The sequence below is a fragment of the Daphnia carinata genome, chromosome 3 (genome assembly GCF_022539665.2).
Source record: "Daphnia carinata strain CSIRO-1 chromosome 3, CSIRO_AGI_Dcar_HiC_V3, whole genome shotgun sequence".
NCBI classification, from domain to species: Eukaryota; Metazoa; Arthropoda; class Branchiopoda; order Diplostraca; family Daphniidae; genus Daphnia; species Daphnia carinata.
Genome location: NC_081333.1, coordinates 2,738,709 through 2,760,804, shown reverse-complemented (window position 1 = coordinate 2,760,804; position 22,096 = coordinate 2,738,709). Strand labels below are relative to the sequence as shown.

Below are 22,096 nucleotides of genomic sequence, written 5' to 3'. Positions count from 1 at the left end.
TGTGTGATCACGCAAATAGTAACTAAAACATATTGAATTGAAACAAAATTTAAATGAAGTTTTACCCAACAGCCCGCTGCACCTCTAAATTCCAAAACTACGTCTACACATTCATATCAAGCTTTTCCAGCATGTCTCACCTTTGGCATTTGTTTAAATCATTCCTTCAAAAATTTTTAATAAATGTAAATAAAGTAAACAATTGATATTTATGTGACGTCGGAGTACCATTTGGCTGTCAAGCATTCAAAACAAGATAGGCATTTTGAAGAACCAGTGGCAGCAATCAAGTGCTACAATTTGAATATGGGCTAGGTGTTATAGTCGCTGAGGGCTCTCAATCCCTAAACTGAACCTTGCTCACTGATGTGACAATCTATAAAAGGATTTAAATCTTAATTAATGAGACATGCAGGACTGTATAAAATTATAGTAAAGATGGTACCAAATGCTGAGTTACTAGAAATTTTGCCTGGGAAATCTCCAACTGACCATGTGAAACATAAGTCAGCTGTACTGCATTTGCAAATCCAGTGTTCAAGTAACCATATCCAATCCATGTCTGAAGGAATGAATAAGAAAATTAAAGAAGAATCTGGCCGCTAGATGGCCATAGCTGTAAAAAAGAAAAAAAAGGCCTAAATTTTTTTTTTTTGGGTAAAACGAATTGCCATAAAAGTAGAATGTTTCTGGAAAAGTCGGGCTTATTTATTTGTCGGGCTTATTTTTAAGCCACTGCTATCGTCATCTACCGGTCAAATTTCTAGTTAGTTCTCTAAATACGCTCACCGAATCTTTCTACTGCGTCGCACTAACGCTGTAGCGTACTGGCGCGCTAGCATTGCGTCAAATATTCGATGTATTTCAAAAACGATTAACTTAGTGAAAAAAGTAGCAATTTTCCTGGAATGAGCATCCAATTTTGAGTATATCCTGTGATATTCAACCAATTTCGATGAGTGTCAGTTTTGCAGAAAAATTTTTTAAGCCCGACCGAGAAAAGTCGGGCTTAAAGTTTTTTCTGTGTTATGTCAGATCTGGAGAGAATTTGAATTATTATTATTTTATTTTATTTAGAATGATTCCTCAATTTTTATGTTAAGAAATAATGTTCTTACGTTTCGTATCCGACAAATATTTTATAAAGTTATCATTGATTTTTGAGTCAAAAACAACCCTGTAGTACTGCATACACACTGCATCAAAGTTTGTTCTGCTGTTCCTGTCTCGTCATCGATTCCGGCTCTATTTCTGGACAAGCCGGAATTTCTTGTTAGCCCTATTTGTGTATCGAAAAAGAATCTGGCTTTTCAAGTGGTTCGGTGTTCAAGAGAAGAGAGTGAGAACGTTAATGCACATCTGCCTAAGTTTAATAGTGACTTCTTTTGACAACGATGGCAACGAGAGGAGGTCCAGTCGCTTCCGGTACTGATGGTTCGGACTATGGTCACCGTGAAAGAGTAGCCAACCAATATAGAATAAGGTATACAATATTCTTCCGATCAACGTAGCAATCAAATGTTAGCTAATGCGGTATTTTTTTAATGTCTTTGTACTGGATTTCAGTGCTCAGAGCAAATCCCGATTGAAAGCTTGTCTTTTCTTCCACATACTCTTATTTTTCCTGATGCTCGCTAAACTGTCTGCTGACATTTTTGATCGACTTGACATCTTTATTTTGGAGCTAGAAGAACTTGAAATCCCAAAGGTAATTGCTTCTTGTCCAGCCTTGATCGTTTTGCCAACCATAGTGCTTTCTTTTATCACAGCCTTTAGTCTGGGAGTATGCATGGTGCTGCAGTCTGCCATTTGTCTTTTATGGCCTATCTTCTTTGCGACGCAACATAATTCGATCCATGTCCGTTTTTGTCATGGGCGATGTAGTTTTTGCACTTCTTCCAATCTTCTTTTCCCTGGGATATTACCTGGGCGACTTCTGGCAATATGTAAGCACACGCTCCTCAGATGGCCTCATGTTATGGCAGGTATTTGGATATTACAGCACATTACTAAATAGATTGCCTAGTAGAAATCATTCGTTTGCATCCTTTAGGGCTATCCGTACGCGCTGTTGTGGTACGCTTTCTCATTGGTGGCACTTCAAATTCACTGTTTCTCTCTGTACTTTGCACACACTTTGATATCAGCATGGAGAGCTCGTGGAGGTGCCAGCACCAAAAAAATCAACTGAAATCAAATTCACAGCTTTCTATACTTGTATAATCGTGCTCGCCCTGCTGGATTGATCCCAATGCCTGATGAGGCAAACCTGTGTTTGCAATAAATCCTACCAGTCCTCCCCACATAGTCGATGACATTTACCATATTTATTGCCAACTAGTTTTAGTCAACGACCCAAGGTTGAGCTAGATTAATATTGTAATGCGTAACTTAGGTACTCAACATTGTTTAACCAGTGACGATGATGCAAACTACAGGCAAAAAGATGCAAGAGGAAAAAAAAAAAGAGAGACGAACGTGAGTTTAAGTGCGAGGAGGTCTTTACGCGACAATATCTCGTATCAAGTACACGTATTGTAATATACAATATACAAGTACTTGAAAAAAAAAGAAAAAAAAAAGGAAGGAGACACGGGAAGGTGTCAACCAAAAACAACATCTTCATGTTACCTTCGAAGACGGCTCATTTTGCAAACAACACACAAGCTTCGTCGATCAAAGGAGTAAGAAATTTGTGGGTACGGTTTGTTTTTATATACTGTAGTCGACTCGGCAAAAACAAGGATTGCAGAGGTTTACGTGCGCTGCTGAGTCAACGTTGTATCCCTTTTGTTGTTATGTCATTCGGAACGCTTCTTTTTCGTTTCGTCGCCAGGCTCGTCCGGTTCAACAGGGAGGGCTCGCCGCTTGGGACTGCTAGTGCCGTCTTCGTTGTGGGGGACGGCAGAGAACGCTGGTGACGAATCCGCATCAGGTATTGAGCTGGCCGCTGCGGCTGCTCGTGATTGGTGAGCTCGCAAAGTAGCCAAACGCCATTCTAACGCGTTAAAGAGCGTTTCCGTGTCTTTGAGACTAGCCTGTGTGAAAGAAAGAGAACTCTTGAATCATAGTATCTCCGCTGCATCCACAAAGACGATTACCATGAGAAGAAAAACACGGATCTGATCACCATCCACAGCTGTCATTCGAATACTTTTGCTGCTCGTTTTATCGATCGTCATTTCTGCCCATATCTATAATTAAAACAAACAATCCATAACATCAATTTAAAAAATCTATAAATGGTAATGGAAAAACCTACTTTGGTGTTGAGAATGACGCGGAGACAACCCTGTGTCCTCATTACAAGTCTCGACTGCAGTGCGTGATTATCGAGTTGTTTATCGTTCAGCCTCAACGTACCGCGGCCACGCTCTATCCAGGTACCTGCGACCAAACAGTTGACCGAGGTCATTTACTGCCCACAAAGGCTATAAAAGGAAGATACCATTTACCTTGAACTTTGTCGAAAGTGAAGAGCTTGCCATAGACCTGCAGGGCGTTTTGTTCGTCCTCCTCACCGGTAACGACTGTTACTTCATCGTACTTGCGTTTGGCTGCTCTTGCTTCTTCCAACTCCCGAGCTGAATCCGAAAGGGTTTTGCTGGTCGCCACTCCATTAGTGGAAGCTGCTTCAAATTCACTTTTCTCCTGAAATGGAAATAATCAGTACCTAACTTGACCCGATGATTGCTAGCTGCTTACCTTAGGAATAACCGTAAACAGATTAGTAGTGGGTTCTGCGCCATTGGATGTTGGTTCTGTTGAAGTGTGATTCGGGTTCTGTAAAACAAAATAGAAATAAAGTTTATGATGGCATAAAAGGCGACCGAAATGCATACCGCTACTCTTTCGTGAAGCTTTTGTCCGAACACGAAGTTGGCGCAAGCGGTAGGAGTAGGTGGGGCTGGGTTAGTGGCAACAGAAGTGGCACTGGTCACTGTAGTAGAGAATAGACTGGTAGATGTAAGCGATGGGCGCGGAATGGCCGAAGGAACAACGGATTCTGTAGGTGCTATATCCGGAGCCACCGAAGTTCCACCCAATTCAGATCCTTCATCACTGCCTTCGCTTGCGGCTGCTGGCGCCGTGGGTGACGAACCTTCAGCGCTGACACTGTTTAATCGTGAAGGTACCAAAACTGTTGGTTTTGATTCAGCTGTATCGGTCCCCAAGTTCCGCTGTGGCACCGGATGTTGTACTGGTGGGATAGAGGAATCTTCGTCAGCCAATTCAACTGCTCGCGAAAATGGATTTCCCAGTGTAGCCGGTTTTAGGATACTATGGTTTTGCGACGTTCCAGTGGATGCAAACGAAGAGCCCGAGCCAATGAGAGAAGGACGAAGCAATGGTTTTGACGACGTGCCGTTAAAATCTGCTCCATCTATAAAGAAATGTTGTCGCTTATTCACGGTGTGTTTATAAACCTAGGTTAACACACGTAATACCATGAGACTCTTTGAAGGGATGGCTAGTTGGAGATGGTACGCACAATCCAGTCGCAGCCTGAGCCGAATTGGAGAAATTGCAAGGAGACGAGACTGAAGCACCGAATTTACTAGGTGCTATGATGGACGCGGGTGAATGGTTAGGTATGTCACCGCTGTTACTGTCGTTGCTCACTCGTCCCGGTGAGCTCCGGACAGCAAACGGGTTGTTTCCGGCTCCCGTCAAAACCTTCGGACTTGAAAATACCGATCCACCTATAAAAGAAATCAACATATGAATTTTAATTTAATTAATTTAAAAGCCCGGAAAAAAGAAAGATATGAAAGCGCAATGAAAGTATTAAAAATAGAACTGACACTGTTAAACGCAGCAAACAAAGGGATCAAGACAGGGAGAGAACCTAAATCGTTCATTATAGGTTATAAATAATTAGAATTCGTACTTAATCGACGATACTTGGACGAGTACTTCATTGCGGGCGGCCAGCCAAAGCTGATACCTGCCGAATGACAGTGACCAAACAGCTTGCCGATCTGATAAACGCACGCACGTAGGCAACAAAAATCCGCGTGCCGAGTGGGTCACGCAACGTTCAAACGAAAAGTGGCGTAAGAATGGAGCAGACCGAACCGAACCCGAACAAGGTCTGTCCCGAACTGCGTGAAAACGTAGCAGTCAGGCTATTTCCAACAACACGAGGCTCTCGCCACCAGACCCAGTGAAATTACTTTGGACTAAGGTCGCGTTCTACGACGTTAAACCGCCAAAACCAATTCCAGCCGCTTCTAGTCGTTCAAGGGCGATAAGAGGGGGTTTGATCCAGCGGCGACGGAGACGGACGGAGGAGGTAAATCGAGCAGAGTTTTCCTGGGGACCGGAGTACATTCCTCGCAGCCGGACATCTAGCAATAAAGAGGCAACGGGTGGCTCTTGGTTTACCTCCTGAATCACTTTTCTGTTATTCAATCTTTTGTTATTTTCATTTCATTTCCTTTCCGAAACCGATAGACCAACCTTGTCCTTTTCCTGCCTATCCACTACGATTGCATAGATCAAACTTAAATTTGAAAAATTAAAAAAATATTTAAACGCAATTTTCCGCAAGCTCAGAAAACTATCTGCACTTCGAATGAGGTAACGCGAGCGCGACCACATGAATGAAAGTTGGAAATTACATCATAAAAGCTTCGCTATCAGTTGTATCCGGTTTGAGCTGAGAACGTAATTTAATCGTTTCACGTTCTTTCCACCTGGAAACCACGTTGGATTTCTCAGCCATTCCGGGCGGAATTCAATATTCCCCTTGGCAATTAGAAAATTTATGGGGAAAAATGCAAATTCCCATTGCGAAATGGCAACAAAAATGACAGTTGCATATCGATACACAGAACGGCTTGAGATTTCAGGCTGTTACAGCAAATTGGGCTTCTCGGTAAAAGAAGGAGTGCGGCCTTTTCCCCGCCCACACTACCGTCACTTACGTTGCAAAATAGGAGATTTCAACAAAAGAGAAGGTGGTGATATTGCCAAGACTGAAGTAGGTCAGAAGTATAGACGATTCGCAGAACCGGAGCTAACCGGTTCAAAGCTGTTCAGGGTTTGCAAACTTACGAGCTCTTTCCTCCCGCCAACCTTGGCCTTCATCTCCGCCCATCGGTTTGCTTACTCAAATACCCTACAGCACGCGTTCAGACTAAGAGCTGATTCAAGGTTGCAAAAGCATGCACTGCAGTGACGACAACAACCGGGGAAAAAGAACACGATTGGTCAATCCCTGATTAAATATTCACTTAACACAAAAGGGAAAAAATCTGCATCGAGATTGCGCTAAGACCTGACTCACAAACATTAATCGCAACAGCAGTGGTCCAATCACCAAAAGTATTCGTACGCCTTGTTAGCTGTGTCAACAACGACAACAACTGTGAAAACTCTCTGACGTTTCCGACTACCAAATGTCGGTATCGGCAGGAACTTAAGAAACGCTGTGGGTTAGCGACTGCGCGTCACGGTCAACACCAAACGACTGTCCATACTACGGGGTCCAGACTAGTCGGACCCAGTTCGGTCTCGCAAAAGGGAGGTACGCGCACCTGGGCTAAAGGTTGAAAGCGCAGTTGAATTTGCACAAGCACAAGAGACGTTTTGAAGTACTATTTGCGGAGGTGAAACGCAAGGAGGATTTAACTGGCCACGTCAACTTCGCAAAATGCAACGAACATGTAAAAGTAGAATGCTAATCTTGCATTGGGGCACCTAATAAGAGATTGTGATCTTTCTCACAATTAATAAGTTGACTGATTTAACATTTCTGTAGCTTTTCTATAACCACCTTCGAAATGGTAACCCCAGGTCTTTAAAAGTAGTAGTAACACATTTTCTGTGGCTGACACATGCTTTGCCAGATCTAAGACGACCTTGTAACAGGAGTGACGATTAATATGTTAAATGTTAGGTTATACACATATTTAAAAGAAAAACAATGGGACACCTTTGCAAGAAGAAAAGCTAAATCACCAAACTATGTTCAGCCATTGTTAACATACATAGCTGTTCATAAGTTTGGGAGCAGCCATGTTGTGTTACTGTATACTAAGAAACACACCAGCACTCCGTAAGGTTGAGGTGTAAGATGAAATATCATCTCTGATGCACCATTTTCTGGTAACAGAATGATCTACCAATCTGCATCTAAAATCTACGAAAAATGATTTTACCTGAATTGCATGTTGAAGGTGAACCGTTTGCTGGATCGCTGTAGTGTTCTGATGGACTGGAGTTTGTCTCCACTTCAGGTCTGACATCACTACCTAAGAACAAACAAAACGATGACAAAATTAAAATTAATGCGGATTTAAAAAACCAAAACAATATGCGAGAAGCATGCTAAAATGCTATGCATCGTTCTCACACAACAGCGTCGTAACGTCTTCCGATTGATTGTCTTTACTCATGTCTAATAAACTCTTAATTGAAGGGCATTCCAACCAAATGAAAAACTTTGCGTCGCTTTGGATGTACTAACAGCACAATGTTTCAACGACTAGGTGTCTGTAAAAAAAAAACATGAGGTTTTCAATTTTGAGTGCGTTTACCTTCGTTCGTCGCCATGTTTCCGTATTTCAATCTGCGTAGTTGACATGTCGTCGTATTTACGACCTAGCTGATTTCTTTTTCGCTTCGTTTTTTTTTATTTATTAATAACAAACAAGAACCATTGGCACTTGGTAGAAATGAATTGCTTAGCATGTCACAATATGAACAGACATATTATCCTCAGCCCTATCGTGGCTGAAATATACTGATAATTGTTGAATGGCCTAATTTTGAATATAATGGAAGGCTATTGCTAACTGTCAGTTTTTTTTATTAGAATGACATATAATGTTCCATATTTTGATTTTATTTCCTCGGATACTCAGCTTCATGACAAACAACGTATATCTTGTTGACTAAACTAGCCAACAACTATGACAGCGGGTGTACAACTACGAATCTCGGTCGTATATTCGTCGAAAGCACTCTTTTGTCAGAGCAGTCCCACGCGGCCATGATTCTTGATGAAAACAGTCTTGACAATGGATAGGTATGCAGAGCAACATAGGAAATCTGTTCCTGTATTAATAAACGTGGAAAATTTCCTGACTGTAATTTAATCTGGTCGATCTGTTAATGGTATTGTGGGAAATCGAGACTATATTGCATTTCTCTGCCAAAACGTATGTAGACTGGAAGTCAAGTTGAATGGACTTTGTCTGAAATGAGCTGTCAATCAATGTAATGAACTGCCAGTCACTCGCCGTCATGACTTGAGAAAATAGATTGCTACAAGAATATGTTTTCAGGATAAAACGTGTATATTGGACGCCAAAGTCAATTACAATCTTGTTATGTCTAAGGCAATTTGGCAGCGATCTCTTGCGCCATGGCTTTCAGTCCGTTGAAGGTCTCAGTTGCGGTGGGCAGAATCAACCTAGGTGGCAGCTCAAAACCTAAAAACACCAACAAAGAAAGCCGTAATGAGAAATACTTTAACTGACGCGTTATTGATTACCGTAGAGGCCAGTGTCACGCAATTCAAGGGCGTACGAGTACAAGACGTTCGCAGCGTCGTAGGTCCAGTCAACGGAACCGCCGGACGCCGGATCTAGAATCATAAATGATGAAATAGCATTAAAAATATTTTCACGTCAAATATCCGACCTAACTTACAAATGGTATCAGCGATGTTGCCGTACTGGAATTGAGTACCGTAAGTGGCGGTAAGTGCTATTGGAAAAAAACAAACAAGTTCAATTAACTGATTTTACTTGAAAATATAAAAAAAAAAAAAAGGTAAGACAAAACTGGATCTCAACTTACCGTTCACGGAGATGGTCATCACGCGGTACTGTTCGCGGAAAAATAAAAAAGGAATTCATTGGAATTGGTTGTCTTAGATGCTAAACGAGTTGAGTACCATTTCGGCGTAATCGGCGGGCAGGGTGCTCTGGTAGCCGTAGGGAGACATCCACAACTGGCTGTAAGAGTGGATGGAAACGGAAGCAACGACACGTCCGTTGTTAGCGAGGATGACGTCTGTCACACAAGAACGTGAGTTAAAGGAGCATTCAGATAGAAGCAGAATGTGTGAGTAATACTAACCGCGCATGGCAGAGGCCTCTTGGGTCGAGAAAGCGAATGGCCCGTGGTAACTGTAAAGGGAAAATACAATTATTATTAATCGAAAACTTCATGGATAGCAGGGAGTTCGCCTCACGTGTCTGAGCAGGCATTGCTGGACGCTCCGGGTCCTCCGAATCCAGCATCGAAGTTGCGGTTAGGGTCAGTTCCGTAGCAGAGTCCTCCGTTCTATTGGTATCAATAATTTGTAAAAAATTATTTACATTTATTTAACGAGGAAAACAATTTACGTTTGCTTACCGGTACGCGGTTTTTACGCCACAGACGATCCTATTTCAAGTACATTTAAGTCATATGAAATCAAGGTCGTGTATAAATTTTTAAGATCGAATACCGTGGTCCAGGTGTAGTCATAACCATCGGGGTTTGAGACAGGTGTGATAAGCCAGTCGGCATAGTCCAACATTGCGGTAATCTCAGCATCAGAACCGTATTTGGTGGCCATCTGAAATCAGTAATTATAACTTGAATATTAAGGATCTAGAAGAAACTTAAAAACAAATGTGATTGAAACATTGCTTTTTAACCTCGTTCATAACGTAGAGGCAAGTAGCGGGAGCAACCCATTCTATAATGTGAAAAATTCGTAAAATAGTTAGTGACCTAGATGCCATCAAGCAAATTAATTTATGTTATATACCTCGGGCGTGCATGGCGCATTCGAAGTACATGACTGGCTTAGTGGCGCTACTTCCAGTGCTGATCGTAGCCATAATGATTCCACGACCTTTACGAATTTAAATACATAAAGAATTTAATTTTTAGGTGACTTCTTCCTTGTTGATAGAGTTTGACGTAATACCTTCGTAGGTGGTGCCAATAACCGAGGATGAGACCAACGTATTTGTTGCAGCCAATTCATTCACAAAGGCTTCGATCTTAAAATGATTTATCAATCGTAAGCGAAATGCTAAAGTTTCATCGATCGATCTAGCGCCAGTTTACCTCTGTGTAGGTGTGATAGTTTTCAAAGTCAAATACACGGCCAGAATGCAAAGCGCGACGAAGAATGATGTTACGTTCCTCCTCTTCGATCAATTTTCCGATGTCGAAAAATCGAATCTGTAAAACGAAAAATAATAAATAAATATAAACACATCGTTTAGAATAACGTAATCTTATTTGACCGTTGTACCTTGTGAGTGAGTCCAACTTTGTTCAAAGTGTTTGCGAGATATTGGTAGCTACAAATTAAATAAAGGAAATTTTTCAATTGTTTGCTACATATTTTATATTATACATTTATATTTTACTGATAACGTCGTGTAAAAATGTCCGTCTTACCGTTGTGGGCTGACACGAATATCAACTGGTGAACCCAAACCGGTCGGTGAGCTCCAGAAATCGTACGCTTGTTCTTGCAACTTCAACAGAAAGCGAAGTTGCTCTTCGGTTTGCGGGACGACACGGATCACCTTGTGTCTTAATTGACAAAATTAGAAAGGATAAATTTAATAAAATTGATCAAAAACAAAGCAGAACAAACAAGACGAATAATAAGCTCGTTTTAAATACCCTGTGTAGTCAACTTTAGCAGCATTGGCCAAAGTTGCCAAAACAGCGACAGCGAGAAGCAATACCTTCATGATTTTAAAACGATAAACGTTCCGGTACGGAGATGATAAGTGCAAAAGACACTAGGACACTAAGGCGAATCGCACGTTCTTTTATACCCTGCCCCGATTTAAAAAAAAAAGTATTTTATTACGACATGCAGAGTCCAAAAAAAATCAAAAGACTGATATAATATTGACATGACTGACTTGAACGAAGGTAAAACCACAAGATAAGCATTCAACATGTTTTTTTTTTTGTTCGATAAACAATTGAGACAAATATTTTAGTTCCGTCTCATCGTTCATTTGGTACTTAACAGCCGTAATCGCTATAGCGTTCAATTTTATCAGCCATAGCGTATAAGCTTGTTACGTACTTGTTTGTACAAAGGAGACTAACCTGCTTTTTTGTTGCGGCTAAGAAGTTTATTTCGTGTCCTGGAAATTAACGTTTTCTCTGAATTCATTTGCCTTTTTGTCTTGCCGTGCGTTAAAATCAGCGCACCCAATTATGAACTATTCCAGTTGCTCGTAGGCTTGTCTAGCCACCTTTCGATTAGTCTAGGCAACGGTGTTTAAAGGACATTTTGTCAGTCTCGGATGGTCTGATACGTGACTCGTAGGTCCACATCGGAAAACCACATCAAGACAAGTTGACATAGAATTTTTTCGTGACAATTTATCTGGCGGAATTTTCTTTTTTTTTTCCGTGAATTTATCGGTTTACCGTTGCATAAAACGTCTGTGTGAAATGGCCTAATCGAAATTCTCGGTATTTAAATAATAACTTTAGCATGACTTTTCCTGGAAATTTCTACGAGAAAAACGGAGCAGTGTAAGCAGGAAATTAGGAAAATTAGCTCAAGATAAATAAACCTGTGTCTCTTGTAAATAAAAAAGAAACCCAAGAATTTACAGACAAATAATGTCAGGAATAAGTTTTAAACCATTTACTTAGAATACGGATATCAATTGAATCAGCCTTCCTAATTGTTTTTAAAGCAAATAGCATTTTAATGATTGACGTAATAAACATTTAGATCTTACCAAACTGTCGAAGTCTAAAACACGTGTATTGCTTGCATAATTAAAAGCCAACTGTCGTTGTTACGACACACCTATTGCAATTTAGCGGCAATTTCCTTAGCCATCGCTTTGAGTCCGTTAAAAGTCTCAATGGCTGTGACCAAAATCTGATCGGGAGGCAACTCAAAACCTATTCAAGTAAAATTCGATTACCCAAATTTCAATTATGAAGGACCATAATATATAATTACCATAAACACCAGTGTCGCGGAGCTCAAGAGCGTACGCGTACAAAACACCTTCAGCCATGTAGGCGTAATCCGTAGAGCTGCCGGATGCGAGATCTTCGACAAACACATTAAACAAATAACTTGAGTAGAGTAAATTGTACATTATTAATACTAGTAAAGAACAAACTTACAGATTGTATCGGCAATATTTCCGTATTTGAACTGGGTACCGTAGGTAGCCGTCAGAGCTATTTGCAAAGAGGATAGCAAAGACGATAGCAATTAACATATATATAAACAGCTGATGTGTTAAGGTGAGCGCTTACCGTTGACGGAGATTTCCATCACGCGGAACTGTAAACGATGGGAAAAGAACGATCGGTTATTGTGATTATAGCGTGGGTGAAAACGATTGGATAACGGACCATTTCGGCGTAATCGGTAGGCAGGGCGTTCTGGTAGCCATAGGGAGACATCCACAATTGGCTGAACGAATGGATTGTAATGGCGGCAACGGTACGTCCGCTATTAGCGGCCAAAACATCTGTTTTTGGGACACAAGAGCAATTCAAATTTTTTTTTTTTGTTTGTTTAAAATCGTTACTCATTTAAATGCGGAATATTTTATGTGGAGGTGTATACCGCGGAAGGCGGAGGCCTCTTCAGTCGAGAAGGCGGACGGGCCGTGGTATCTATGAATTATGGAATACGATTATCTCGTTAAATCAACATAAATCGAGTGGGTGGAAACGAAATGTAATTGAAAACTCACGTGTCCGAGCAGGCGTTGCCCGACGCTCCGGGTCCTCCGAATCCAGCGTCGAAATTGCGGTTAGGGTCCGTTCCGTAACAAAGTCCCTCATTCTTAGTTTAGTAATTAAAGGAAATATAAGAAATTGATGAACAAAATTACGAAACAAAATTCATTTTACCGGTGTGCGGTTTTTGCGCCACAAGCGATCCTGTGAAGCGTTCCAAATGATTTAAAAATAAAATTAGAAACGAATGAAAGGAACCGTTTTACAGTGGTCCAGGTGTATTCATAACCATCTGGATTTGAGACGGGGGTGATGAGCCAATCAGCGTAGTCCAGCAGAGCAGTGATTTCGGCATCGGTACCGTATTTAGTGGCGATCTGAAATTTTATTTTTAAAAAGTCTAGGTCCTTGAAACAAATAATGAATAAACGTTTGTGTGCTAATGACCTCATTCATCATCCAGAGGCAAGTGGCGGGTGTAACCCATTCTGTATTTTATTTTATTTATAAATATTATTTTTGTTTTAACTGGTTAAAGTAAACTTGAAACTGAAGTTTGCATTAATCTATCATTCATACCGCGAGCGTGCATGGCGCATTCAAAATACATGACGGGCTTGGTAGCGCTGCTACCAGTGCTGAGTGTAGCCATGACGATACCACGACCTTATTTTAAATGAACATTTATTTCAAAACAAATCGTGTTTGTTTTCCCAACTCAATTGGACGTTGTACCTTCGTAAGTAGTGCCGATAATCGAAGACGAAACCAAAGGGTTAGTTGCTGCCAGTTCATTTACGAAAGCCTCGATCTTAAAATTGGAATTACATTAAAATTTGCACTTCATCATTTTCAAGTAAATACTAACCTCTGAATATTGATGATAATTTTCAAAGTCGAATGCCCGGCCAGAATGCAGAGCACGACGAAGAACAATATTGCGTTCCTCTTCTTCAATCAGTTTGCCAATATCAAAGAATCGAATCTGTGCCCAAAAGAAAAATGCGTTCCAGAATGATCAACTGAAACTGAATTCATTAAAAAAAATAAAAAAAAATAAAAAAAAATATGACACTACAGTGTGATTGAGGGCAACTTTGTTCAAAGTGCTTATCAGGTATTGGTATCTGAAAGTATAGAGGAAAAAAAAAAAAAAAAAAAAGAGAAAACAACAAATTTTATGGTTTTAGCCCAAAGACATTTCAAGTTTATGATATACCTTTGAGGGCTGACGCGGATATCAACCGGTTTTCCCAGACTGGACGGAGAGCTCCAGAAATCGTAAGTCTGTTCTTGTAACTCCAACAAAAAGCGCAGTTGTTCTTCAGTCTGCGGGACGACACGGATCACCTTGTGTCTTCGGGAATAAAAAGAAATTCACTTCAACTGGACGCGACAGCAAAATCAAATGTTGAATGCATCTTACCCAGTGTAGTCGACTTTGGAAGCATTGGCCAGGGTGGCCACAAGGGCGAAAGCGATCAGTATAATCTTCATATTCTAAGCGGAGTGATCCTACTGTAAAATTGAAACGACTCGATCGAAGAGCGAAACGAATTGCACGTGCCTTTTATAACTTACCCCATTCGTTGATAATGAATTGTTTGCTGCATGTTTAGCCAGACCGATAGATAACAAATACTCAAATGTGATTGATTGACTAGGGCACAGTCTCGTCCAGAGAGATGGTAAACAATTTCACTTCAGATTGACAGTTATGATCAAATAATATTTAACTTGATTGGCAACCATTATGCCAACTCGTACAGCCTAAAAGCTTTAGTAAGACTGCGAAAATTCGTGATCTTGGAATTACGAAAGAAAAGGGGGCGTTTTGTCTTTTCTTACCCTACCCTCTATTTAGGTAAACACGTGACGGTGAAACGTCCCTAACTTTCAAGTGCTTTCTAATTGATGTTTCTTTCATCTAAAACGTCTGCATTTTTTTCTAAGTGAAAATGTCTTTAACCCGGAGGACATGTGATGTTAAATCACATGGTAAGGGTTACCTAACCTTAAGGAATGTTAGATCGCAGGAGCAAAGGTAAAACCCATAAAGAGATTGACAGCGTCTAAACATTGCTGTCGGAATGAAAGATAAATAATTCGATAAAAGAAGATCAAATCTTTTGAAAACGGTTATTTAAAAAGGCGATAATGGACAGCAGATGACTTATTTTAGTTCTAGAATGATATTCATCGCTTGTTGCATCAACCTATTTACGTGACCATTTTGCTAAACAAACAATGACATGGACTACATGGTTTAAATTCATCTGCAAATGTCCAATCCAAAGTTCTGTCGCAGTTCTAAAGATGCAAGTTTTAAATTAAGATTTTCACCTTTCTAAATTCGCAATCAGAGTGAATAAATAAAGCGATCGATTAATCTAACTCGTTTTCAAGTTCGTACGTCATTCTTACCTACTTTTTTTTTCCGGACTGTGAGCAACATGCTAATGACGAAGACAAAGTCCCCCCTCGTTTCGACCACCAGGATAGACGAGATTCAATTCAGAAATGAATAAAATCAACATCGTTCGAAAACAGCTTTGAGACGGTGATGAAACCAGTACAAGTTGCGGGACCCGCAGTGACCATCAGGCATATTTGGGTAGTACCCAAAAGCTGAACTGGAGGGGTACATTTCAGGGTTTCAGCGCGTAGACGACCTTGCGTGCAAAGGTCTGTTACCTTTAAGGAATTTTTGGCACCAATACTTCGACCGGTTCTTTCAAGACTGGAACGCGAAAGAACTCGTAATAATCTTGTTCTGGCAAACTCTCCGAGTCTGAGTGCAATTGTCCCCGCGGTTTGTGTGGCAATCGTCGATCACCTTGCTTCTTAATTAGAGACCGTTGAAACAAGAACATAGCGAAAATCAAATGTTTAAAAACAAATAAAAAATAAACATTAAAAAAAAAAAAAAGAAAAGAAACAATCAATCGGTTTCTAGTAATGGCCGTGTTGTTTGTACCCTGTCTACCCTTGTCTAGCGTAAACTAACACTTTTATGGCGAGTTAAACAGAATTGTACTCGGGAACTGGATTATTTTCCATCAACCTGTCCGATATATTTAAAAACAAAAAATGTGACGCCTACACGAATGATCGCGTCAAAGAAACCGGTAATGTAGGAGAGGTATGCACATTTACGCATTTTAATGGACAATCAATTAACTATTGCAGATTGATATCTCGTTGGTTGGTCATAACAGGAGCTGTACTTCAAGAAAGAGTGCATTTTCGAACAGGTTAGAGACACTTGGCTCAAGCTCGTCAACGTTTATAAAGACCGAAATTTTTAGTTAGCGATGCAGTTAAAATGATTGCATTTTTTGTGACTGTTTCATTCCAGCACATTTGCATATAAGTGGGACAGATTCGGAGCTGACGCTTTAACACGATCCGGACGATGCAACACGACCGTGCGTCTGCAATATGAGTGACGCGGATGAGGATGCTTCGTGACGTCCGGCACGTGAAATGTCGGAACAGGTGATGCCTCGTCTTGTACCACGACACGAGGAAGTTGAGAAATTATGGATCAGGATCGGAGTGACTCGTCTACCGTCGACGATGCCGGTCCGATCTTTTAACATCGAAGACCTGCTCGATTATAACAAAGACGAATTTTCTGTTGATCATAAATCAGTGCAGCCGGAAAACAAGCAAAATAAAGAAGTGATCATCATCGACGTGGAGAATCATCAAAGAGATGCAGATCGTAAAAACCGCAAAGATCGAGCCCATAATTCAGAAGGTATTGACAATGAAATTCTACTTTTTTTTTTTTTTAATTATTGAATTCAACAAACCATTCTCGTTTTTTAATGAAAATATAGTACCGTTACCTATTTACATCCGCGCCGATGCCAAATTTTGCGGCTCGTGGCCACCAAAGAGACGCATTCGGACCGTCTTCACAGGTCGGCATAAATAATTTATGCGCGTCAAATGAAAAACAAAACAAAACCAAAAAAAAAAAAAAACAACAAAAACATTGTTGCCTTGTTATTATAATTTTTTTGCTATTTTCTTATTTGCCAAGAAGTTTTCGAAGAAATGACGTGAAAACTTATTATAATACTATTATCCAGTGGGTCAGATTAATCAACTGGAGAAACGGTTTCAGACACAGCACTACTTGACGGCGGGAGAACGGATCGACTTGGCACGCCACCTCAACTTGACCGTCTTGCAGGTGCGCAATAGAATACAGAAGAAAAAAAAAAGAAAAGAAAAGAGCCGCATGCTGTTGGTGATCTAGTTCCCCATAAATAATGTAATAATACGATAGCGAACGCACGCTGAAAAAGAAAAAGAAATTTTTTTTTTTCTTTTTTCTTTTTGGAGATTGAAGTAGAAATTCAGACGATTCGTTTTGATTATGAAAGCATTTCATTTCCATCGCCTGAAAACTTGCCACTGACTATATTTTCATTTTGATACAAATTGCCCTCCCGCTATTAAACACAATGTGTTTATATATGCATGTCGGTCCGGCCCGGGCTCTGCGGTGGTGATTACAAAAACCTTGTGATCCGTTGTCTAAAGAACTCGCATGGAAAGAGGGTAGCCATGATGAAATCTGCCGCAGCTAATGATATTTGCACCTGTATCCACATCTCCAGGTGAAAACATGGTTTCAAAATCGCCGTATGAAATGGAAGAAGAGCACCGTTTCCCCCTGAATCGCCAACATCATTTGCATACAACACACACACACACACACACAAATCAATCTGAACGTTTGAATACATCGTGAAACACATAACACAACACGGACTGAAATTATTTTTAGACTCGACATCTGCTCGTCTGCGTTTATCACGCCATAACGAGTCCCGACAGGAACGAATGGCATCTGGCCATTTAGCTGAAATCTCAGCCGATCGAATGGGAAGTTACGTAATCCATAGTCCATTGACAGTGGCAACGTCCAATGAATCAGGATAAAAACGAATGGTACGACCGTTAATCGCGCAAGGGGCTGTTACACGTTCATAATGAGGCAGTTCTCTGCTTAGGATGTTGGGCTATTGAAGGGCATTTTAAAAAGCGCGTGAATAAAATTCGTGATTATGTAATCATTTTTTCCTTTCAGTATTACATTTAATCGCTTCCTCACAGGGAGAAGTTGTACACAAATTCAGTTCACAGCGCTACGTGTGTGTCCAATCAATTTGTCACGACAAATTTCCCCCCCTTTTTTTTTTATTCGTCTTTAAAAAATTCAATTCTGTTATGTATTTTAAAAAACCGAATCCCCCACTATATTCTTTTTCGTGCCCAGTCACGTTGTAATCCGACGTTTCAATACCCGACGAGACCACACAACAAAAGCTAAGTGATTAATGATCATTAGCTCTGATCGCGCTACACGCTGGGACTCCCGCCGCCATAAAGATCACGACCAATCATTTCTTCAGTGGTATACCCAACTCGTTAATTCCGCACGTAGAAAAAACATGTCCATCCGGAAGGAATTAGTACGATGTTATGTCAAACACAAAGAGAACCCGAAATGTTTTTTTTTTTTTTTCTGAACAAAACACATCAGCCGACATAAAAAAAAGGTCTAAAAATTAAAATAAGAAACATACATAAAAAAAAAAAAAGATCTCAACTTTCTTTTTTTTTTTTTTTCTTGCCCTTTCCCTTCGGACTCTTTAATTATTGTCGGTTTGTCTTATTCTTTAAAAGAAAAAGCAACTAGGAGAAATCTTTTTTTTTTTTTATTATTATTATTCCGGAAATTAAAATCAAGATTTCCCCCTAGTTCATGCAACGTTTATTTTAGATCTTATCTGATTTTAATTAGAGAAAATGGATAAAAGAAGGACTTACGTTCGATCCTGCCACATCATCGCCATATGCCGGTGCGAAATGTGTTGACACATCACGAGAAGAAAAAAAAAAAACAACAAAGAAAAATGTGGGGGGGGGGAAAGAAAGAAGAAACGATTGGTCAACAGCAAGGGGCGGTATATGGGAAACTTGAGGCACTCATCTTATACCAATATTCCATTAAGGTACCACTTTATTTTCCGACTAACAAAAACGAATGAATGGACAAATTTTTTTTTTCTTTTTTGTTCACACGTTATTGTTTTCTGACGTCTCTTTTTGTTATGAGCCCGTCAAATAACGGCAAGGACAAAAAGGAAGACATGAAACGCCTAGAGCGGCACCTGCAGTCTAGACGTAACGAGAAAATAAAACAAATGAGAGTGTATATACAGACAAAAAAAACAAACAAATGAAGCGCGAAATTCGAAACGATTATGAATCATTCACGTTTTTTTTTTTTTTTTTTACTTATAAGCGTGTCCGTACAAAATGGGCTAATAACAACATCATCGAATGGAGAAAAAAAAAAAGAGAGAGAGAGAGGCTGGCCGTCGTTATTACACTATTAAATGTCTTGTTGCTGTTATAAATAATGACGGCAATTCACGGAAGAGGTAGCAATGCCTCGTTTGAAAATGATGGACTGACTGCTTCATTATTTACAATCGGCGTTATTAAACATTATTTTTTTTTTTTTCATTTGAAAAATCTATTATTCTTAATTAAAGGCCTTCCGATTATGATCGGATGGTCCAAACAAGGCGGGGGGTTGCCCCCCCCCCGTAATCCGCAACGGATCAAATAGGGAAACGATCATTTTAATTTCAATAAATTTTTTTTTTTTTTTTTTTTATAACAACCAGTTTTTTTCTTTCGTTTTTATTCTTTTATTTTTCTTGTGTTCGCGGATGGAACTATAAAGCACACAGGGGACTATCTTTGCTGCAACGCTCAACAGCTGTCGTCAAATAACTTATTATTTCTTTAAAAACTTAAACGTATTTCTTCACCTTTTTCTTTTATCTGAAGTTATTTTTTTTTTATCGTTGTTCAAGGGTACCAAAAAACATTCCTGTTATCGCAATACAAAAACAAAACAAATGAAGAATGGGATGAATAAATTTTCCGATCCCAAATAAGATTTTTTTTTTTTCCAATTTCCAGTTTAAAAGAAAAATATTTATAAAAAAAAAAAAACGACACCGGGGGCATGTGACACTGGGGCGTAACGCAATAAAAGAAAAATACGAAGAAAAACATTTAGAAAAAATATTGGAAGTTCCATCCGTCTTGTTAGCTCCTCTAAAGTATTACGAATGATGAATGTTTCTTTATGTGACAGATGGCATCTACTTACCCTCTCATCTGCCAACCCCCCTAGAACCCTATTAAGTCACGTGATGTGGCCCATCTCCTTCACTTCTTTCTGTGACTTGTTGTTGATTAACGGTATCGGATTGTGTCAACCATTTCAAATAGGCGAAGGAAAAAAAAAACAGGAAAAATACTCGGCACGAATGCAACAACACACAGATCGTAAACTAAACAAGAATTGAGTTTCCAAAAAAAATAAAAATGGAATAATGTTGATTTAAAACATTTCCCTTTTTTTTTTTCTTTCCTCGCTTTTAAAAACAAGTTTGAACACCCTGCTGATCTCTTAAAGAACAGCAGTACGATCTTTTGCCTCAGACTTACGAAATCTGAATGAACCACACAGGGGCAAACTATTCGAAAGGACCTCGTAAAAAGAAAAAAAAAGTTCCAGCGGGGGAGGCAGACCTCATCACCCACACACTACCGGCAATGAAAATGAGGCAATCTAAAAATGCAAATTTTTTCCTTTCTCCAAGACGCAACAAGCAAAAAAAAAAAAAAAAAAACCTAAACTCGAACTGAACATAAATGCGCGAGTTTTCAAAGAGCAGACGACATTGGAGGAAGTGGAGGAACGCCGCCCTCACGGCCAAAACATTCGGGAGTCTAAGGAGACGCCACATTCCAACCGGCGTCCCTACACCAAAAAACCCCCTCCCAAACATTTCTTTTGAATCAAAATAACAACGTCCTTATAAATCAACGAAGGTCGCGAAATCACGCGATTTCTACTCAAATATCAAAAAATAAATAAAAATAAAAATTCATAAGGAATGACATCATTTCCCATTATTGCGTGAAAAGAAAAAAAAAATGTTCCCCTTCTCCACCTAATTTCCCTAACACAGAGACACACGCACATACACATACACATACACACACACAAAAAAGCCAATGAAAAATGATGAAGAGAACAAAAGAAAGGAAATCCCGTTTTCTCTAGATGACCTGCCGGGATTATCTCAATGAACAAGACGGCGGGGCGGCGGCAATGGCAAAAGACGCACGAAACGCAACGTGATGCCCGTGCGGGATTTCAAAAAAAAAAAAAAAAAATCTCTTTCCTCAGAGTTCTTGTTATTTTATATATATATATTTTTTTTTTCATTCCCACTAAGAGAACGAACGTTCGTGAGTTGGCAAATAACTAGAACATATTTTGTTTTTTTCATCACCGAAAAGAGATTTTCCCATCATCGATCACGGAACACGAGACTGTCCTCATCACAACAAAGTGTATTTTATCATGGATTACACAAATATATACTATATACTTGCATAATTAATTAATTTTTTTTTTGTAAGAGAAATAATAATAATCATAAAAAAAAAAATACATTCAAGATCAAATGTGTAATCAAATAAAAATGATACCAACAGCCCGATCGTTCCATCGGGTCCACTGTTGTAGCGTACGGCGCTCATCCCCCAGTCTTTTCTTGATGCATTTCACCAAACATTGTTGACAATGTTGACAATCTTCGAGAAAAAACCCAAATCAACACAAAAACCAATGACAAAACTGAAAGATAAATTACAAAATAAAAATTCGAATTGCGTTCACTCATTTTTTTTTTTTTTTTTACACATCCCATTGCAGATGTTAAAAATAAATGAGGTCTTACACACACACACACACACACTACGATATCGTAGGATATCGTCCATTCACAAAAAAAATTTGGTAAGTACATTCATTGCTTTTTTTTTTTTTAGCTCTTTTGAATCAGGGCAAGTACACGGCACACGATTGTGTTTTAAATGATTTTTTTTTTTTTTTTTTGCAACGATGTTTACAACGAGACAAACACGAAACAGGGTCGACATTAAAAGAATTTAAAAAAAAAATATTTCAAATTCCTTGGAATTATCGTTATTGGTCCAACAAAGGCTATTGGCTATTCTTCGTTCGAAAATGAACAGAGAGGGCAATTCAAAAGGTTTGACAGAATTCCAAAAAAAAAAAAAAAAAAAAAATAAAATAAAATAAAAATAATAATTTCGATGTTGGGGGGGAATGACTTAGGTGGTGTGGATTTCATAAGTTTGCAGCTCGGACTGGAATCTATTCTTTTTATTATTATTACTTAAATAATAATAAAGAAAAAAAAAAAAAAATGAAAAATAGATTTGACTGGACGATGGGAGGGGATGGGTTTATGTG

At 39.4% G+C, this 22,096-nt stretch overlaps 5 protein-coding genes across 9 annotated transcripts; 2 read left to right on the top strand and 3 right to left on the bottom strand.

Annotated features, from left to right (window-relative positions):
• The first annotated feature begins 1,189 nt into the window (after nucleotides 1–1,189).
• LOC130693456 (protein jagunal-like) lies at nucleotides 1,190–2,303 on the top strand. Its single transcript, XM_057516609.2, has 4 exons — nucleotides 1,190–1,483; nucleotides 1,567–1,708; nucleotides 1,770–1,985; nucleotides 2,054–2,303. The coding sequence occupies exons 1-4, from the start codon at nucleotides 1,395–1,397 to the stop codon at nucleotides 2,189–2,191; spliced, it is 585 nt and encodes a 194-aa protein (XP_057372592.1). The 5' UTR covers nucleotides 1,190–1,394; the 3' UTR covers nucleotides 2,192–2,303.
• Nucleotides 2,304–2,787: 484 nt separating this feature from the next.
• LOC130693430 (ran-binding protein 3-like) lies at nucleotides 2,788–7,608 on the bottom strand. 4 transcript variants are annotated; one of them, XM_057516571.2, is made up of 9 exons: nucleotides 7,545–7,608; nucleotides 7,167–7,259; nucleotides 4,449–4,703; nucleotides 3,843–4,384; nucleotides 3,706–3,783; nucleotides 3,456–3,651; nucleotides 3,263–3,387; nucleotides 3,102–3,194; nucleotides 2,788–3,038 (listed from the first exon to the last, which is right to left on the bottom strand). In XM_057516571.2, the coding sequence occupies exons 1-9, from the start codon at nucleotides 7,558–7,560 to the stop codon at nucleotides 2,802–2,804; spliced, it is 1,635 nt and encodes a 544-aa protein (XP_057372554.1). In that variant the 5' UTR covers nucleotides 7,561–7,608; the 3' UTR covers nucleotides 2,788–2,801. The 4 variants fall into 4 exon arrangements, with proteins under 4 accessions (XP_057372554.1, XP_057372553.1, XP_057372555.1 ...); XM_057516570.2 differs by lacking the exon at nucleotides 7,545–7,608 and adding an exon at nucleotides 7,361–7,509; XM_057516572.2 differs by lacking the exons at nucleotides 7,167–7,259; nucleotides 7,545–7,608 and adding exons at nucleotides 4,892–5,105; nucleotides 5,178–5,348.
• A 679-nt stretch (nucleotides 7,609–8,287) lies between these two features.
• LOC130693437 (carboxypeptidase A2-like) lies at nucleotides 8,288–10,801 on the bottom strand. The gene is made up of 16 exons (XM_057516583.2): nucleotides 10,648–10,801; nucleotides 10,417–10,554; nucleotides 10,268–10,316; nucleotides 10,078–10,194; nucleotides 9,935–10,010; nucleotides 9,773–9,859; nucleotides 9,660–9,700; nucleotides 9,467–9,577; nucleotides 9,373–9,402; nucleotides 9,209–9,300; nucleotides 9,094–9,143; nucleotides 8,909–9,027; nucleotides 8,812–8,839; nucleotides 8,662–8,718; nucleotides 8,504–8,596; nucleotides 8,288–8,441 (listed from the first exon to the last, which is right to left on the bottom strand). Exons 1-16 carry the CDS (start codon nucleotides 10,716–10,718, stop codon nucleotides 8,344–8,346), a joined length of 1,257 nt encoding a protein of 418 aa, XP_057372566.1. The 5' UTR covers nucleotides 10,719–10,801; the 3' UTR covers nucleotides 8,288–8,343.
• Nucleotides 10,802–11,742: 941 nt separating this feature from the next.
• LOC130693438 (carboxypeptidase A2-like) lies at nucleotides 11,743–14,232 on the bottom strand. The gene is made up of 16 exons (XM_059494373.1): nucleotides 14,129–14,232; nucleotides 13,922–14,059; nucleotides 13,781–13,829; nucleotides 13,571–13,687; nucleotides 13,438–13,513; nucleotides 13,282–13,368; nucleotides 13,150–13,190; nucleotides 12,971–13,079; nucleotides 12,877–12,908; nucleotides 12,717–12,808; nucleotides 12,587–12,636; nucleotides 12,370–12,488; nucleotides 12,271–12,298; nucleotides 12,136–12,192; nucleotides 11,966–12,058; nucleotides 11,743–11,904 (listed from the first exon to the last, which is right to left on the bottom strand). Exons 1-16 carry the CDS (start codon nucleotides 14,197–14,199, stop codon nucleotides 11,807–11,809), a joined length of 1,257 nt encoding a protein of 418 aa, XP_059350356.1. The 5' UTR covers nucleotides 14,200–14,232; the 3' UTR covers nucleotides 11,743–11,806.
• Nucleotides 14,233–16,142: 1,910 nt separating this feature from the next.
• On the top strand, nucleotides 16,143–17,421 carry LOC130693457 (barH-like 2 homeobox protein). 2 transcript variants are annotated; one of them, XM_057516610.1, is made up of 4 exons: nucleotides 16,143–16,465; nucleotides 16,548–16,631; nucleotides 16,803–16,906; nucleotides 17,337–17,421. In XM_057516610.1, exons 1-4 carry the CDS (start codon nucleotides 16,189–16,191, stop codon nucleotides 17,394–17,396), a joined length of 525 nt encoding a protein of 174 aa, XP_057372593.1. In that variant the 5' UTR covers nucleotides 16,143–16,188; the 3' UTR covers nucleotides 17,397–17,421. The 2 variants fall into 2 exon arrangements, with proteins under 2 accessions (XP_057372593.1, XP_059350491.1); XM_059494508.1 differs by lacking the exon at nucleotides 17,337–17,421 and having other exon boundaries at nucleotides 16,803–17,000.
• Nucleotides 17,422–22,096: the final 4,675 nt, after the last annotated feature.

Excerpts from the sequence above, each read along its gene's own strand:
- LOC130693456 (XM_057516609.2), top strand. The coding sequence starts at position 1,395 with ATGGCAACGAGAGGAGGTCCAGTCGCTTCCGGTACTGATGGTTCGGAC. Across the intron at positions 1,484-1,566 it reads GCCAACCAATATAGAATAAG|TGCTCAGAGCAAATCCCGAT; the intron begins GTATACAATATT and ends ACTGGATTTCAG. Across the intron at positions 1,709-1,769 it reads AAGAACTTGAAATCCCAAAG|CCTTTAGTCTGGGAGTATGC; the intron begins GTAATTGCTTCT and ends CTTTTATCACAG.
- LOC130693430 (XM_057516570.2), bottom strand. The coding sequence starts at position 7,403 with ATGAGTAAAGACAATCAATCGGAAGACGTTACGACGCTGTTGT. Across the intron at positions 3,652-3,705 it reads TGTTTACGGTTATTCCTAAG|GAGAAAAGTGAATTTGAAGC; the intron begins GTAAGCAGCTAG and ends TTTCCATTTCAG. Across the intron at positions 3,195-3,262 it reads GCGTCATTCTCAACACCAAA|ATATGGGCAGAAATGACGAT; the intron begins GTAGGTTTTTCC and ends TTTTAATTATAG.
- LOC130693437 (XM_057516583.2), bottom strand. The coding sequence starts at position 10,718 with ATGAAGGTATTGCTTCTCGCTGTCGCTGTTTTGGCAACTTTGGCCAAT. Across the intron at positions 9,301-9,372 it reads GGCGTAAAAACCGCGTACCG|AACGGAGGACTCTGCTACGG; the intron begins GTAAGCAAACGT and ends TGATACCAATAG. Across the intron at positions 8,597-8,661 it reads CAACATCGCTGATACCATTT|ATCCGGCGTCCGGCGGTTCC; the intron begins GTAAGTTAGGTC and ends TTATGATTCTAG.
- LOC130693438 (XM_059494373.1), bottom strand. The coding sequence starts at position 14,199 with ATGAAGATTATACTGATCGCTTTCGCCCTTGTGGCCACCCTGGCCAAT. Across the intron at positions 12,637-12,716 it reads GGCAACGCCTGCTCGGACAC|ATACCACGGCCCGTCCGCCT; the intron begins GTGAGTTTTCAA and ends CATAATTCATAG. Across the intron at positions 12,193-12,270 it reads GATGGAAATCTCCGTCAACG|CTCTGACGGCTACCTACGGT; the intron begins GTAAGCGCTCAC and ends CTTTGCAAATAG.
- LOC130693457 (XM_059494508.1), top strand. The coding sequence starts at position 16,189 with ATGTCGGAACAGGTGATGCCTCGTCTTGTACCACGACACGAGGAAGTT. Across the intron at positions 16,466-16,547 it reads TCGAGCCCATAATTCAGAAG|TACCGTTACCTATTTACATC; the intron begins GTATTGACAATG and ends ATGAAAATATAG. Across the intron at positions 16,632-16,802 it reads CATTCGGACCGTCTTCACAG|TGGGTCAGATTAATCAACTG; the intron begins GTCGGCATAAAT and ends ACTATTATCCAG.